At 39.9% G+C, this 16,249-nt stretch overlaps 2 protein-coding genes across 3 annotated transcripts; both read left to right on the top strand.

The window, feature by feature from the left end:
* Positions 1-7: 7 nt before the first annotated feature.
* On the top strand, positions 8-5,967 carry GTF2H3 (general transcription factor IIH subunit 3). 2 transcript variants are annotated; one of them, XM_082066354.1, is made up of 13 exons: positions 8-56; positions 306-385; positions 1,221-1,327; positions 1,904-2,067; positions 2,552-2,614; positions 2,859-2,888; positions 3,304-3,332; positions 3,418-3,492; positions 3,988-4,041; positions 4,266-4,334; positions 4,462-4,597; positions 4,680-4,716; positions 4,801-5,967. In XM_082066354.1, the coding sequence occupies exons 1-13, from the start codon at positions 47-49 to the stop codon at positions 4,868-4,870; spliced, it is 924 nt and encodes a 307-aa protein (XP_081922480.1). In that variant the 5' UTR covers positions 8-46; the 3' UTR covers positions 4,871-5,967. The 2 variants fall into 2 exon arrangements, with proteins under 2 accessions (XP_081922480.1, XP_081922481.1); XM_082066355.1 differs by lacking the exon at positions 8-56 and adding an exon at positions 119-139.
* Positions 5,968-6,119: 152 nt separating this feature from the next.
* TCTN2 (tectonic family member 2) lies at positions 6,120-15,801 on the top strand. The gene is made up of 18 exons (XM_082066183.1): positions 6,120-6,255; positions 6,985-7,098; positions 7,262-7,335; positions 7,889-8,084; positions 8,346-8,446; positions 8,697-8,893; positions 9,118-9,241; positions 9,801-9,936; positions 10,559-10,624; positions 11,392-11,520; positions 11,791-11,868; positions 12,194-12,274; positions 12,575-12,686; positions 13,002-13,105; positions 13,424-13,580; positions 14,218-14,343; positions 14,692-14,780; positions 15,558-15,801. The coding sequence occupies exons 1-18, from the start codon at positions 6,183-6,185 to the stop codon at positions 15,671-15,673; spliced, it is 2,073 nt and encodes a 690-aa protein (XP_081922309.1). The 5' UTR covers positions 6,120-6,182; the 3' UTR covers positions 15,674-15,801.
* The last annotated feature ends 448 nt before the right edge of the window (positions 15,802-16,249 follow it).

The following is a 16,249-nucleotide window of genomic DNA, read 5'->3' as shown; positions in this document are numbered from 1 at the left end:
GCCACGGTGGCGTCATCTCCAGGTGCCGGCAGCCGCGGCCGCCGCGATGAGTGCGGGTGAGGCGGCGGGACCCGGGAGCGGGGCGGCGGGAGCGGCTGCCGGGGCCTGGCGTGGCTCAGCCGCCGGGCTCCGTGTGGCGTACGGCCCCGGAGCCTCCGGAACGAAGCTCCGCCAGGCCCGCGCGGGGCCGCGCTGCTCCGTGGTGCCCGGTTCCCCGTGTTCCCGCCGCGGCTGCGGCTCCGCTGAGCTCCCCGGGGACCCTGAGGCGAGCTCGGGGTGACGCTGCCGCCTTGTCGCTTTTTCAGATGATGAGCTGAGCCTGCTGGTCGTGGTCATTGACACCAACCCGATCTGGTGGGGGAAGAAGGCGCTGGGAGAAGCTGAGGTACATCTGTGGGGGTTGGTGCTGCTACTGGTGATTTCCGACGGAAATAATTTCTTGAATAAATATCTTAGTGAGTAGGGAACAAATGAGACTAGTCTTCCAAGCTATGTCCAAAATATTGTCTACTAAAACAGAGATAACAGATATTGGAATACACTTTTAAAAATAGCAACCCAGTGTTGTGTATTTTTCAAAGTTTTTTTCTAAATCATAGAATCATTTTGGTTGGGAAAGACCTTAAAGATCATCAGGTCCAACCATTAACCCAACACTGTCAAGTTTACCTCTAACCCACGTCCCTGAGAACCTCATGTCCGTCTGTCCAGCCCTCCAGGGGTGGTGACTCCAGCACTGCCCTGGGCAGCCTGTTCCAATGCCCCACAGCCCTTTGGGGAAGAAATTGTTCCCAGATCCAACCTCAGCCTCCCCTGGTGCAACTTGAGGCCGTTTCCTCTGCTCCTGGCGCTTGTTCCTGGGGAGCAGAGCCCGACCCCCCTGGCTCCAAGCTCCTTTCAGGCAGTTCAGAGATCAGAAGGTCTCCCCTCAGCTCCTGTTCTCCAGCTGAACCCCCCAGGTCCCTCAGCCGCTCCATCACACTTGTGCTCCAGCCCCTCACCAGCTCTGTTCCCTTCTCTTAACTCACTCCAGCACCTCAAAGTCCTTGTCATGAGGGGCCCGAAACTGAACCCAGTGTTCAAGGTTTGGCCTCCTTGGTGCCCAATACAGGGGGACGATCACTTCCCCTTAGGAAGAACTTTCAGCACTGAGAAACTTATACATTTCTTAACTGTAAATGTTACTGTGCTGTGTCTACTTCTTTTTCTTTTCCCAACAGTTCACCCTATCAAAATGCATCGATGCCGTGATGGTACTGGGAAATTCACACTTACTTATGAATCGTAACAACAAGCTGGCTGTCATAGCCAGTCACACACAAGAAAGGTGTAGTTGCTTCTTATCAGTGTACAAGTTTAAAGTGTACCTTCCTGTACCTGTCTTCTGATTTTTTTCTTGAAGTATATAATTGATACCAGATTTAAAATGCATTAGATATCGTTGTCTTAAGAACAGCAATTAACTAAAACTGTGTGGGAAAGAAGTAATGTGACTTATACAAATAAATGAAAAGGCTTATAAGATAAAAAGGAGGTTTAAGCAGAGTTTTACTTAAAAATATATGGAGAGAGAGGATGGGAGAGATGTGACAAGTAGGATGATGCAAGTGACAAAAGTGTCCTGTTTGGGGGATATTTATACCCAGATATTAGTGAGTCAGGATTTACTGCTAAGTGCAAGTGTGGTGCCTATTTGCCAGTTCTCTCAAAACACATCTTGAAAGGGGGGAGGTGAATCTGGATTTTACTCCATTTTGGGTTTGAAGATTGCCTGCTTTTCTATGTCTAAAGTATTAAAATTATTTGAAATTATACTTCAGAGTATTGGTGTCTACAGCTGATTAGTTTATGGTATTTTTTAGAGACAAAACACAAATACTTTAAAAAATTTTCTCTGTTTCAGCCGTTTCTTGTACCCTGGGAAGCGCTGGGCTGTTGCTGATCTCTTCGGAGATGGTGGGAGTTCCATGGAATCTAATTGCTCTGGCAGCAGGGATGGAAAATATGAATTGTTAACAGCAATAAATGATGCAATTGCAGAAGAGATTAAAGATCTCATGACAAAAAGTAAGGAAAATAAAATTCTATGCCTAATATACAGAATTGCAAAACACTTTTATGTCAAGGAGTTGTAAGAATGCCCTTTATTTTGATTATGTGAATTTTAATATATGTAAAGTAGATAAGTATATTACACAGGGTGCTTCAAAAAAATGGACCCAATTTGAAATCACTGTATCTCTGCAACCACAAACTGTCCGTGAATGAAGCTCTTACCACTGGAAAGGGCAGGGCATAGAGTTTCAAATTCTTAACGCTTGATAACTCGTTAAACCGTTTGTAAATTTTTGTATAATTGCAACATGTTGCAATTGTGCAATACACTGCTTTGAAATTGGGTCCGTCTTTTTGAAACACCCTGTACCTGACATTTCAGGCCTCTGCATTAATACTGTTTGCCAAAGATCAAACTTGTAGCATTTGGTATTGTCAGTTTTAGGAACTGGTTTTATATATAAAAGTAACTTCTCCAACTTTTCTTGTGTTGCAGCTGAAATGAAGGGCCAGCAAACAGAAACTCAGTTAGCAGGATCACTTGCTAAAGCTCTTTGTTGTATCCTTCTGATCGTAGAGTCTTCAAAGCCTTTATGTATTTTTAAGACTGTTTCTTATAATATTAATTATGCTTCAATATAGGTTTTACTGTTCTTGTTTTATAATAATAGTCAAAACTGAAATGTTTGCCTAATAACCGTGAGTCACTGAAATGTGTGTTGGCTGAGGTGGTGAATACGTGGTATGGATGCTGGTGTTATTTCCAAGAATAGATGTAGATTCCTTAATGTCAACTGACACAGATATCAACAGGATGAGCAAAGAGGTAAAAGGTAACGCCTCTTCTCCTGTTTTAAATACTTAACATAAATATTTGAATCAGAATAACAGATATAAGTGCATATGTCCATACAGTCAAATAGGCATTGACACATCCCCATTTCCAAAATTTGCTCTAATAGGTACAGGTTTATCCCCATCATTTGAAGTTGGGTCTGGGTGATGACTTGATCATTAGTCCGCTCTTGTAGTGTAATTTTCTATTGAATGCAAGTGAAACAAGTAAAGCTGAAACTGGAATCTGTACAACATCGGATGGCTGAGAGGAACTTTTGGAAAGTCACCTGATGCACAAATCCTCCTCCAAAGGGCTCTGACAATACTTGAATTTCTTACTCAGTTTTGGTTTTCCTTTTCCAGAGGTAGGTGCAACATACTAATACATTTCTTTTTCTTTTCAATACTTAGCCAATCAAGAAATAAAATCAAGGATTTTGGTAAGAACTTCTGCTGTCAGTTTTCTTTCAGTCCTGCAATCCAGTGATATTATATAAGCTAACAAGTTTGAATTGCTTTCTTTAGGTCATAAAAGCTGCAGAAGACAGTGCATTGCAATATATGAATTTCATGAATGTGATCTTTGCAGCACAGAAGCAGGTGAAGCTGTCATTTCATTGTTATATATATTATCTTTTATTAATGTGCAAAGATAACAAAACTGTCCATTTCTCTTATTATGATCTAGTTAAAGGCTCCTTGAAATGAAGCCTGTCATGGCCAGGGGAAAAAGTGGTAACCAAGTTTAAAAAATAAACCAGAACAATCCATATCGTAGTTTACTAGACTAATGAAAGGTTACCGTGGAAGTACCGATAGTAGCCTTTTGTCCCTCCTTACAGCTAACGTGTATGAGGTACATTTGATGGTACTTCTTTTTTTACCATGTGTTAGAAGGGACATACTGGAGGCTGGATTTGTGTTCTGATAAAGTCAAAGAGCTTCCCTAAGGCTGTCATGGTCCTTCTGCTGTAGAAGCTTGTGCATTTGTATGTGGAGTGTATTTATAGCGGAAACAGATCGTGACAATAACACGGAGGTTACATTAGCCCTAGCTGAATTTGTTTTTTGTGCATGTCATCTTTATTCTTGCAGAGTGTTTTGATTGATGCCTGTGTCTTGGAGTCTGACTCGGGTCTTCTACAACAGGTACAGACATCCTATTATTTGCGTTTATCCTAATTCATAGATTCTTCGTGCTATATGGTTTGACGTGTTCCTAAGCTCTCTCTGTTGTTTCAAGAGTGGGTGTGGAAATCTGTTCAGTGAATCTGACAGTTCCAACATGCAGTCCTTGAGCAGTATGTGGATATTTTAAATACCCTGTTAATCTCATAAATCATAACAATCTGATCCTGCTCTCCACTTTCCAGGCTTGTGACATTACGGGTGGTATATATTTGAAGGTGCTCCACATGCCATCCCTTCTGCAGTATTTGTTGGTAAGTCATTTAAAAACCACTTCAGTGTTTTTCCTGTGTCAGATGCGAAATCTTACTGACTTTGTTGACAAGGCAATACAGCAGGACCATTCCAATTTGCAAAATATATTTTTCTCTGTTCTTGCAGTGGGTATTTCTCCCTGATCAAGAGCAAAGATCACAGCTTGTCCTCCCACCTCCCATTCATGTTGACTACAGAGCCGCATGCTTCTGTCATCGAAATCTTATTGAAATTGGTTACGTGTGCTCTGTGTGCTTGTCAAGTAAGCTTATAAATACTTAAGAGTCTGATTCCTTACATTCAAATGAACCGTTTTACTGAAAGCAAATTCTTTTATTTTCCAGTATTCTGCAACTTCAGTCCTATTTGTAGCACATGCGAGTAAGTGTTTCTTTTTCTTGTCTTAGGGATGGGTGTGGAGATGTGTTCCGTGGATCTGACAGTTCCTTTTTTATGTTGTTTCAGGACTGCTTTCAAAATATCATTGCCGCCTGTTATGAAAGCTAAGAAGAAGAAATTAAAGTTAGCTGTGTAACAACATTATGTAAATACATCATTGCCTCTTCCAGTAATTCCATGAAATGGAATATACGTAAGAAATTGATGGCACTATTAACTGGATATGAAAGAACTGTGTGCAGTGTTACTACTTGTTTCTTAAGGGATAGATATTGAAATCATATGTTTTCTACGCAGCTCTTTAAGTAACAAATCACTGTATTACCATGTAACCTGTACTGTTTTAAATATTCTGAGAGGAACCAGAAGTTTACAGACAGACAGACAGACCCTGTGAAATAGAAGCTATTCTAGCCAATGTGACTTTCACACCTCCAAAGTATTTTCAAAGACAAGAAAGCTCTGATTCTTTTTTGTATAAAGGTAAGAACAGCAATTTCTGGTGTGTAGGATCAGAATCTTAACACTCTTTTATTCAGGGACTTGAACTTCTTGCCAGCTTTTGCTAGCAAGTTTTGGGCTGGGACAGCATCAATTTCAAAATAAATGAGCAAGATTTTCAAGATGGCTTAGAACCCTTTTTTTAAGATGCTAATTCCCCTGCATATTCCTTTGACTGTACTGTCTTTGTGGTATTTCTTTCTCAGTCGGATCTCTGTTCATTTTGTGAACAAAAAGCCGCCCCTTTGTTTAAAGCAGCTTCAGTAAATGCAGTCTAGTTAATGCTGGTTAGTCTTTCAGGTTGTATTTTAAAACTGGAAAACAAAACATTAATTGTGTGTAATATGACAGTAGTCACACTTTTTTTTTTTACTCTGGTTTTATGTGTGGCATTTGACAAGTAAGAAGGAAGGGTTTGGTGTGTTTTGTGTCAGAAATGAGGGTATGCTGTGTACTCAGGTACATGTCTTTGGTTTAAACAAACAAACAACAAATCTGCTTTCAAAAGGTAGCTGTATCATTTGGTGTCTTAACCTGTTGCAAGTAACTGATGTCTCCTCAAAGTAAAATGGACAGCAATTGCTTCCTATGTAGAAAAATATATTTTTTTTTCCTCAATGTGTATACAGGAATTCTGTGTCATTTCTTGATACTCTATTTTCTTTGAAGGCTGTATTTATAATTTCCTTTGTATAAAACTTTTGTAATAAAACCTCTTCTTTTTCAAACGTGGTTAAATATTGCTACAGTAATAACGGATATTTTTAAGGGCGAGCCGCGGTTTTACTGTATAGAAGTGTGGCTGTTGGGGACGCGGCCTGTGTGCAGTGAGGCGGCGCCGGCAGCGCTTCCCGCCCTCTCCCGTTGCCATGGTGACCTGTTGCCATAACACGGCGCTGCCGCCGCAAGATGGCGGCTGGGCGGGAACCGCCGGCTCCTTAGGCGCCATGGCGGCCGCGTTCCTCCGGGCGCTGCTGCTGTTGGCGGCACCCTGCTCCGGGCAGCCGGCCTGGGACCCCGGTGGGTGCAGAGCGTCAGGGGCCGCGGTGAACGGCAGCCTCCTGGGGGGGCTGCTGAGGGAAGGGTGGCCGGGGGTGAGGGGAAGAGGGGGCCGGTTTGCGGCGGGACCTTCCCTGACTGACTAGTGGTGGGGCTTGCCCGGGTGGGCGTGAGGGGAGGCCATGGAGACCCCGAGGGGTCCCCAGGGACTAGGAGGTCGTGGGCAAAGGTGGAGCAGCTTATTTTGAACCTTTAGACCTTGGTGAAGTCTGTGAAGGAAACTCGAGTGAAGCTCCTAATGGGAGCCCTGAACTTGAAACTATGTCCAAATGCTGAGGACACTGTCTGTGATTACGGGATCACAGGTTGTGGATCATCCTGATGCCCTTTGTGGCTGCAAGAAACTGAAGTGTGAGAGCTGAAGTCAGCAAGAAGTGCTAAATATGTTGTTGCCTGGCCTGGGTGGTGTCTGCATAGCCCAGTAAGTGCTGCAGACTCCTGCCTTAGTTCCCGTGTTTACTGAAAATCTTAACAAATGTAAATTTGAAGTACAGAAAGCTATGGTGAACACACTGCTCTGGCATTTTGTGAGAATGTAAATATTGACCTGTATAATGAGATATTTTTGTGCTATTTATGACAATTTAAAGTATAGGAAGATAAGAATCTAGCCCAAGTGTAAGACCTAAATATGTCTTACGGATGTTACCTTTTTCATTGTGTGTTAAGACTTGTTTCTTTTTCTTCTAGTCTTTCGGCCTTCATTTATCCATATGTCAGGGCCCAGAGTGAATTCATTTTTTCACGGAAATTCTTCAGGAGTTAATTTTTCTGTAATTTTAAGTTCTGTAGATGAAGAGACAGGTAAGAACACTCTTTCCCTTCCCTTAGTCCCCTGTTCAGTCCTTGTCAGCCGGGCTTGAGGGGATGCCTGCTTAAAGGCACCAGAGGGGTTTATATGTACCTAATTTCCTAGTCTTTTTCTCAGTGACAGTGGAATACTTTTTAAATTTTTATTTTTATATAGGAAGATTGCAACTTGCAAATTGCAGTGGAAGTACAAGAGCTGGTGCCTGGAATTTGAATGTAACACCTGGTGTGGTATGTAAAATACTGGTTCTTCAAAATGGGAGGGACTGAACTGTCATATAGTAAGGGCTAATGAAATGCTAGTAAGATATTAATGTAAGATGTTAGTAGAAATAAAAATGTAGTGGTTTTACACAGCACAAACTCCGGAACATCAATATTTATTAGACTTGCCTTCAGTGTTATGTTATACATAATTCCTTGGGGGTTTTATCAACTCTTTCCAACTGAAGGCAGCTGTAAAAACTGAAATTCACTTTTCAGTATTTGTTATTTTCTTTCGAATTTGCATGTGATTTCTGAGGTAACTTAACCTATGTGTGTGCCTTAAAATTTTAATTCTGTGTACAGTTCATATCCTCACTGCATTTCTCTGTTGCAGACCCTTTGTCATTCCACGCTCAACAAACGTCTGATTTTATACAGGATGAATGTCGTTGCATTTTAGCTCTGACAAAGCACAGTGGCACTCAGACTTCTCTTTCAGAAGCTGATGAGTCGTATAAATAAGAGCAAATTAAAATGAGCCGTCAAAGCTGTCAAACTTTATTTTGCATTTTTTCAGAACGTTTCCAAAGTGACTGTAAGCTCGACTCAAAACCTGCAGTTGTGTTTGCCCAACGCCACTGACTGCTGCGCGGCACCTCTCTGCGTGGTGGAAACGCTTCAGGTTTTAGCTTGTCGTGATTCAGTGATGTTGGCGCATCTCCTGATTCAAGCTGAAATATATGCCAACTCTTCCTTTACAGGAAATGTGTCGGGTAAGTGTTCAGATATGCTAAAGAAGAAATGGCATTTTGGGTGTTTTTTTTCCTCTCTATATAAAAACCAAACCAAACCAACCAACCAACCAACAAATTGGGACTTGGGCAGCAATAAGAGATACTGAAAAATCATTAATGGAATTTAACAAATGTTTTGTACACAGTCAGAATAAACTGCAATGCGCATGGTCTATTTATTTGGGTTCCAGTCCATTTAATATGATTTTATCTTCTTTTTTTTTTTTAATTCTTTTACAGAAAATGCAACTGTCATCCCAAACCAGGTGTTTCAGCCCTTGGGCTCTTGTCCTTGTGACTTGACAGCTGGAGCGTGTGATGTTCGCTGTTGCTGTGATCAGGTACTTGTTTCATATTAAAATTTGATGAAGTGTTTTCAAAATGTGTAGCCTCTTTCTGTTGTCTGGAGGGAGAGGTACTGAATGCTTTAGACTCGATGGGACTAGGTGGCTTGTTTGGATTCTCCAGTGTTTCTAATAGTAAATATGACCTTTCTCTACAAAATGGGTGTGATTTACCTGTCAGTATGGCTGTGGTGCCTGTGGTATTGCAATTACTGTGCTAAAAATTGACCATTCTTTTCCCTTTCAGGAATGTACACCAGACTTGAAGCAGCTATTCAATGGATCATGTTTCACCGGCGTGTTTGGTGGGGATGTAAACCCACCTTTCGATCAGCTGTGCTCTTCTCAGTCAATGGAATATACCCCTGATTGGTTTCCCTTCCTCTGTGTACAGTCTTCTCTTAACAATACACCGTTTCTTGGCTACTTTTATCATGGCTCTACGTAAGTCTTAAGGAAATTTATTTTCTCGACGTGTACATTAGACGTGCTGACAAAAATATAACCTATTTTTATAATGAAAGTTATTTTGAAATTGGAATTTAGGGTGGGAACTTTAAACGGAGAAATGTCATTGGTTCTATACGAGAACATGGGACATGAAAGCAAATGTATAATTGTGTAAGGTAGAGGGCAAAGAATTGTCTAATTTTAAAATTTATTTGCAGTTCTACACCTAGAGTTCCTTCATTTAAGATCCCTTTACAAACTTCTCCCGGGAAACTCTTCACTGGTTACAGACAAGGAGATCCAATTATGACAGAAGAAAATGAGTATTTTACCATTCCCCAGGTAATCACTTCATGTTTAGGAGCTCTTGGTTCTTCTTGGTTTGTTTGATATTCTCCATATACCACACTCCTTGTGGCTTTGTAACCAGATTCTGCAACTTGGTATTGTGAGGTGGTGGAATATATTTTTCACCGTAAAAAAAAAAAGCACAAAATCATTATTAAAAGTAAACATTATCCTTCCAGGTCCCCCTGCATATCCCCCCAAATGGTAATTAAATTATTTTAAGAAGTAAAAGCAAGCTTGGCATCCTGATCAATAGTTTATGGCTTATCATATTTCTGTATTTTTTGGTTTGCCTGCTGTATTACTGAGCACTACAGTTGGTTTCCCCTTTGAATCTTAGCCATCTGGTTCTACTTTTTTCAAATTCCTTTTGCATTTAAGAGAGACTTATTGGTTATAATTATTGACAAGTTAGGATGACGCTGATCACTTGTTTGTCAAAGTGTCGTGTGGCTGTAGTACATACTTGCAGGATTTCACTAATAAATAGTCTTAAGATGAGAAGCAAGGGACTAGAAAAGGGTCCAGCATATTTCTGTTGAACTACCTGCAGCAATCCTTGGCTGGTCAGTGCGTTGGAAACGCCCCTGTCGCCTATCTCCAGAACTTTGATGCCAAATGTCTTTCCGATCGAGCGTCTTACAAGGACGGGCTGCCCCACGACGTGAGGATAAACACGGGCACTGGAGGTACGCTGCGTAAACCCTGACGGGAACACCAGGTGTGATTCTCAGAGCTGCTGGAACAGAACAAACCTGAGGGCTGTTGACATAGTAGCTGTAACACAAGTAGGATCTTTGTTTTCTGGTGACTGTAGTTCTGCGTTTGGGGATGTTCAATTCCTCTTTCTGATGTCCTTCTTGCAAGTGTCCCACTATTTCCCAGGATTTAGGAGATAAGAAATAGAGGGATCAGCCTTTGTTTCCCATTTATCTGACTTGTGGCTACACACCTCACAACAGCATCTCTCCCACTTTCTATTTTCAGGCTGCTGCAGAGCCCTTTTTCTGTCAAGAGGGTGCAGTATCATCATTTTAGAATTACATTACGTGCATGACAAAAGCATATACTTATAAAGTGTCCTTCTGAAGTTTGAGATAATCTGATTAGCAGCATGAATATTATTTTATACTACGTAATTGTCTAATTTTGTCTATATTATCTTTGTCAGACCCGGAGATAACTAACTATGCTCTCAAAACGCATAAACTGATTGGTTCTTTACCAATTTAATAACAACAAGGATTGCATTGTGGGTGTCTGTCTCTCTTATTAGTCAGAATTACTGCAGTTTTTGGTTTTTATTCTCAGACTTCATTCAACAAAATGTCATCTATAGGACTGTCGCTGACACGGGCAAATTCATCACTGAAAGTGGTAGGTCTCTCATTTAACAAATAAGTTTCTTACATAACCTGGACTACATAAGAAATTGATTATTTTGATGCCTACCATGTTTACCTGCTGCAATTCTTAGGAGGGATCTTTTATGCTATCTGATGCTCAAAAGGGAAACTGTTTTGCTTACTGGTTTAATTTACACCAACTGCATTTAAAGTTGGTCAAGAAATAAAGGTATAAAGAATGCTTTAAAAACATCTCTGTGATGAACTTGTAAGTGGGATGGGCAGACTGTAAGCAGATGTATCTGTCTGTTTTGTAAGCTCTTGTGTTTTTTAAGGGCCTTTTTCAGCCAATAGAGCAGTTGTTTGCTGTAGAACAGTGGTTCCCAGCCAGCAGGAGGGTAATGCAACACAAGTGGAACTAATGGAATCCAAGCTAATGTGTTTTTCTGGGCAGCGGTGGCTCCCTGGGAGGGATGAGATCAATGTAGACAGAGTCCTGAGTCCAGAGAAGAGCGTCAACTGGTGATGGAAAAGTCCAGCGCTGGGTTCTTCGGGAGAGGTTTAGCTACAAAAGGGCCTGGATCCACCAGTGTTAAAGTATTGATAAGCCAGGGGCTTGTACTGTCGCACCGTCCTCTTAAGATGGGACTTAAACAGTAAAAGAAATTCTCAAAAAGATAAATGTTATCATTTCCAGAGTTTTGCTACAGTTCTTGAATGTGTTCTTTTTCAGCTACAGTAATGTAGCTTTCTAATTAACAGTGCTTTTCATTATAGCTTTTTTTTTTTCTTCCCCAGAAAGCCTTCCTGCCGCTGAGCTTCTGTGTCAAAATGTAACTTTTGCAGAGCATTATACATTCATTTGGAAAGACAAGAACATAGAGCAAATAAATGTCACAGTCTTCCTCGGAAGTTTGTGTGATGGAGGTATAAGGAAATTTCTTTTAAGATTATTTTATTTTATGTTTTAATTCAGCATGGAAATGCTGTGATGGAATCTCTCATTTCCTAATACTTCTTATAAACAATTTCCCCTGGACTCTGGAAAGAAAATTTGTGGGGCTGATTACCATCAATTTGTACTATTTTGAATCTTCTTTCACTAATGAAGGATGGAAGTTTGTGTCCTATATAGAACATACTTTTTGCTAATTTACTTATTTCAAAGTAAAGTTAGTTTTTTTTGTCTTTTACCAGAAATACTGACACAGAGATTCACGGCCAGATTTCTAAATTCAGAGGGTACTAATGCAGCAGAACCATTGGGAAATCCAGGTATTAATATCTTGGTTTCTCTCTTAAAAGTGAAAAGAAAGAAATCTGCACTGTACAGATTATCAGTGGTGATGTTTTATATCCCTTTTATAATTCTTTATGTTGCTGGTCCCCACCATTCTGTCTTAGTGCACTGCCAACTGAATAGCAGTGATTGGTTTTCAAGCTTTTGTTGTATAGATATTGATTATTTAAAGTGAGAGTATTCCTGCTGTAATGGCAATGTCTGCTCGTTTACTTTGAGACTGGTGACATTTATTATTAAAACAATGCTAATGCTTATTGATTCTTATACAATGTTCACTGTTTTCCCTTCTGTGTTTAGGTTATCAAGTTGGAAATCCAGTGAGAGCTGCAAATATAAATGCTTCTGAGACTTTTGGAAGCCTAAACATTTGGCAGCCAGGTACTGGCTTGTGAGGCTGCAACTTCAACTGCAGTAATGCTAAAATGTCTTTTTTTTAAGGTATTTTAGTTAAGAATCTCTGCCAAATCTTGTATTTTTGCTCTTCTAGACTATACCCTAGTCTTTGTTCAAACTTCAATGAGTAAGCCCCCAATGCTTTACTGGAAAATATACGTTGAATTGGCTTGTATGTGTATTTGAATTATACCGCTTGGTGTTTTGCGTTCTAATGTTTGATATTTTTTCATAAAACTGAAAGTTGATAGAAGAAAGCTCGAGTAAGATGTTTTCATTTCATAGCCGGCAAGGGTTTATGTACGTCAGCAACTTATACACCAGTTTTATTCGGATTGGATTCACTCTCTGGGTGCGTTCTAGAAGTTGCTATTAATGAAGACTGCAGCTTTTTAAGGTGAGCTATGTAGATAGAATTGGTTTTCTCTGCATCTCCTTTGTTGCTTATAACATGATTCTCTCCAAGTGCCTCCTATCAGGGAAATTATAATAATGGTTTCGCTCAGATCTCTCTGTATTTGAAGGAGGATTATGCTGGGGTGGAATGTTTGCCATTTCTTCCCTTCAACAGATAACTCAAGAGTTTGTTAGTTTGTGTTGAGTGATAGTGTCTCTCAGAGGAAACCGACCTTATGACATAATAATATTGGGACCCAGAGCAGTAGACAGTGCAGATTGACTTTTTGCATAATCTCACATTCTTATTTTGCAGAAGAAACGTAACAGAGAAATTGAATTCGTTAATACAAGCCACTCACGTCGGAAAGAGGGACAATTCAAATTACAGTGATTTAAATGACTGGGTGGAAATTATACGTAAGTGAGGTTTGTGGTGTTGTTTAGGGTCTAAATATGCCCATACAATCAATAGAGCATCTCAAAATAAAACCAAACTGTAATTTCAGATGCCTAAAGATACTGATCTGTATGTCTGGATCCATCCATATATGTGTACACACACACATATAGCTCAGTATGTATACAGATACTGTTGATAAAGTGCTCCTTTTCTTTATGAGCATTTTTTACTGTATTCCTGTGTTGGAAGCATTTCACTGGACTATGACAATAATCACGTAAAATGTTATCTTTTCCATAATATTTCAATTTAAATAACTCCGTTCTCTTCCATAGGTCTTGATCCATTTGATTCTGATACGAATGTGAGCACTAGAAACTTTAATGGCATTTGTCCAGATATTCCTGCAAATCTGAATATTCGCATCATCTTTGCTGATGTGGGCGCCATACAAGGGGTTCCCCAGCAAGAGATCCTCGCTGTGCAGATCAGGTAGACAGTTGTGTCTCTGGCGATCTGACAAATGAATGTTTCATTTTGCTTACCTAACATACCCAGATTAAATTTTACAAACAAAAATGTTACTGTTATTTCTAAGTTTTCATGTCTTTTCTATTTGCATGTGCAGCCCAAATTCCTTTGATCACAACTAGGTTTGCCTTTCTCCCTCTGAAATTAAAATAATAACAAAACTATGAATGGTTAGCAGTAGATAATCTTTCTACTCCACTGAAATGTGAAAGAAAATCTATGATGCTGCCAGTAGTACACATACACAGGGCATCTGATCAGAAGAATGTTGTAATTTCTTGTCACGTGGTGGAAGAGACAACATTGTGTTGTGTTCTGGCCTCTTCTTGCGAGCTGTGGTGAATGCTTTTTCCTTTCCCAAAATAGGACATTTTCATTTTGCAAACACTTTTTCCTAAATTAATCCAAACCACATGGCACTCTGCTCTATTTTACCTCATTTCCAGGCTTTACAAGTTCCCTTCCTGCACATGGTGTTGAAAATCCAGAGATCATCAACCACCTCCTAAATACTGTGAATTTTCTCCTTTCATGGTTATGTTTAGGCTCTAAATTTCCATTTACAGCCCTCAAGCTATAATAATGTGTATTCTTACAGTTACTCAACTGTCATATGGCAATTCCAGTGTGGGCTTATCTGTGAAAACAGCATCAGCTTTCTTCCCATCACCGCTTCTGTTCAGTTTATCAAAGTGCCAGCTCAGCCGCCTGTTCCAATGACGAGGTAATTTTTAAAAGCATTGATATTTGACATTGAGTTAACCAGATGCAGCGTTGAGCAAAAGGTTACTTGGGTTTGGTGGAGTGCACACCAAGAAGGCCTGGGTCAAAGATTTATTAGCAGCTCTGATAGGGACACAGATTTTATTAAAGTGATCAATTTTATTTTAGGGACACTGATTTTATTAAAGAAAAAAGTCGTAGGAGAGTAATGGGAAGTTTGTGGTTTAGTTGTTTTTTTTATTTTTTTCCTGTAATCTGGACACCTTTTCACTCTTTTTTTTGTTCCATTTGTGCAGGTGTTCTGGTACCGTAGTTAATTAACCTGTGTTTGTTTTTTTTCTTCCTTCAGATTTCAGATTAATTATACAGAATTTGACTGCAATCGAAACGATGTGTGCTGGCCACAACTTTTTTATCCATTGACACGGTTTTACACAGGTAAAAGTAATAATAAGCAGTGTGGAATGCTGTGAACTGGCCTTATTGCTTTGAAATGTAATGACACGTGTGGAGTTTAGTCTGAAAGAACGCTTTGTAGGAGGGAATTAAAATTTCTCTGTTAGAAAGCATGGTCCAAAAATGCATTAATTTTTTCATTGACAATGCATCAATTTCTTACTTAGACTAGTGGAAAAAAAATGACTAGGTGTACTTTGTGGCTAAGATTGACATTTTGTGAATAGGTTTTTGACAGAGAGAGGTTCTTTTTTCACTCCTCTGTAGAGTTTGGAGGGAGAAGAGTTAAGTCACTTTATGATACTGTTCTGTTTCCATTTTCTAGTGTTATTGTAGTATTTTCAGTGCCCTTGAAGGGTGGTGGGAGACTTTGTTTCTCACTTTGCCCGTATGTTTTTTCAGTCAGCCCATGTGAGTTCCAGTAAAAATCTGCCAGATTCGTAAAACAGTTAATTTTTAAATTTCCTCTGTGTAAAAGTGTGGTGGATGTTTTGTGGGAGACTCTTGTGGAATTTCAGGGTGCCGCTTGGGCTCTGTTCCCAGAGCTGCATGGACAGAGGCAACTGCCCGTGTTTGTGATCTGCAGAGCTTTGGGACTGAAGTTATATGAAGTATGGAGTTTCATAAGTACGAAGCATCATAGCCCTTGCTTTCTGCTCCATTATTTGATTCAGGCTTTGCATATACTTTAATCTATATATTTTGGGTTGTTGTCTAAACTAAACTTTAGCTCTTATGTGTTTATTTTTTTTCTTTCAGGAGAACCATATTCCCGGAGTCTTGCTAAGGGCCTGGCATTGGCATTTCTTGTTTTACTTGCGGCACTTATGAGTAACCCTTGGTTTTCTAAAATATGGAATAGTTCCTTGATTTAAAAATGTAAAGAGAAACACTTTTGTTATTATATTAAGTATTTTGGGGTAAAATTTATGGATAAATATTCCTGAATTTTGTAGCCATTTTATATAAATATTTAAAATACATAAAATGAATACTCTTATGATATACAGAAAATGGTTGTGTTATTATTTTTTAGTAACAATTACTTTTAAGTGGTGCATTTGAGCAGGAAGAGCGCGGAGTTGGCTCCACCAGGGTGAGCTGTTTTGTCCTGCCCAGCGTGTTCTCATCTCCCGCTGCACCGCAGTTCTTTTCCATGCCAAACATTTTTGGAGCAGGGGACACATTATTCCCTCTTCTCCAGATATTCAGATATTTCCAGGCATTGACCTGCAATTCTCCTTTCCAGTTAATGCTTTGCCTTGGCAACTTGTGTCTGGTCTGGGCTGCAGGGTATGGAGAAAACATTTACTACCGATTTTCTTGAGTGAATCAAATGAGATGTTCGGTTTGGGATTTTCTTCTGGTTTGGATCGTACAACTAATTGTTTTAGCGTTCAGGAACAGATGACCTTAGTTTATGCAAGAATTTCTGGAATCCACATGCGAGT

This window comes from Streptopelia decaocto (assembly GCF_964273445.1).
Source record: "Streptopelia decaocto genome assembly, chromosome: 15".
In the NCBI taxonomy this organism is placed as follows: Eukaryota; Metazoa; Chordata; class Aves; order Columbiformes; family Columbidae; genus Streptopelia; species Streptopelia decaocto.
Note: the sequence above shows the minus strand (reverse complement) of the source record. Positions and strands in the feature narration are given on the sequence as shown.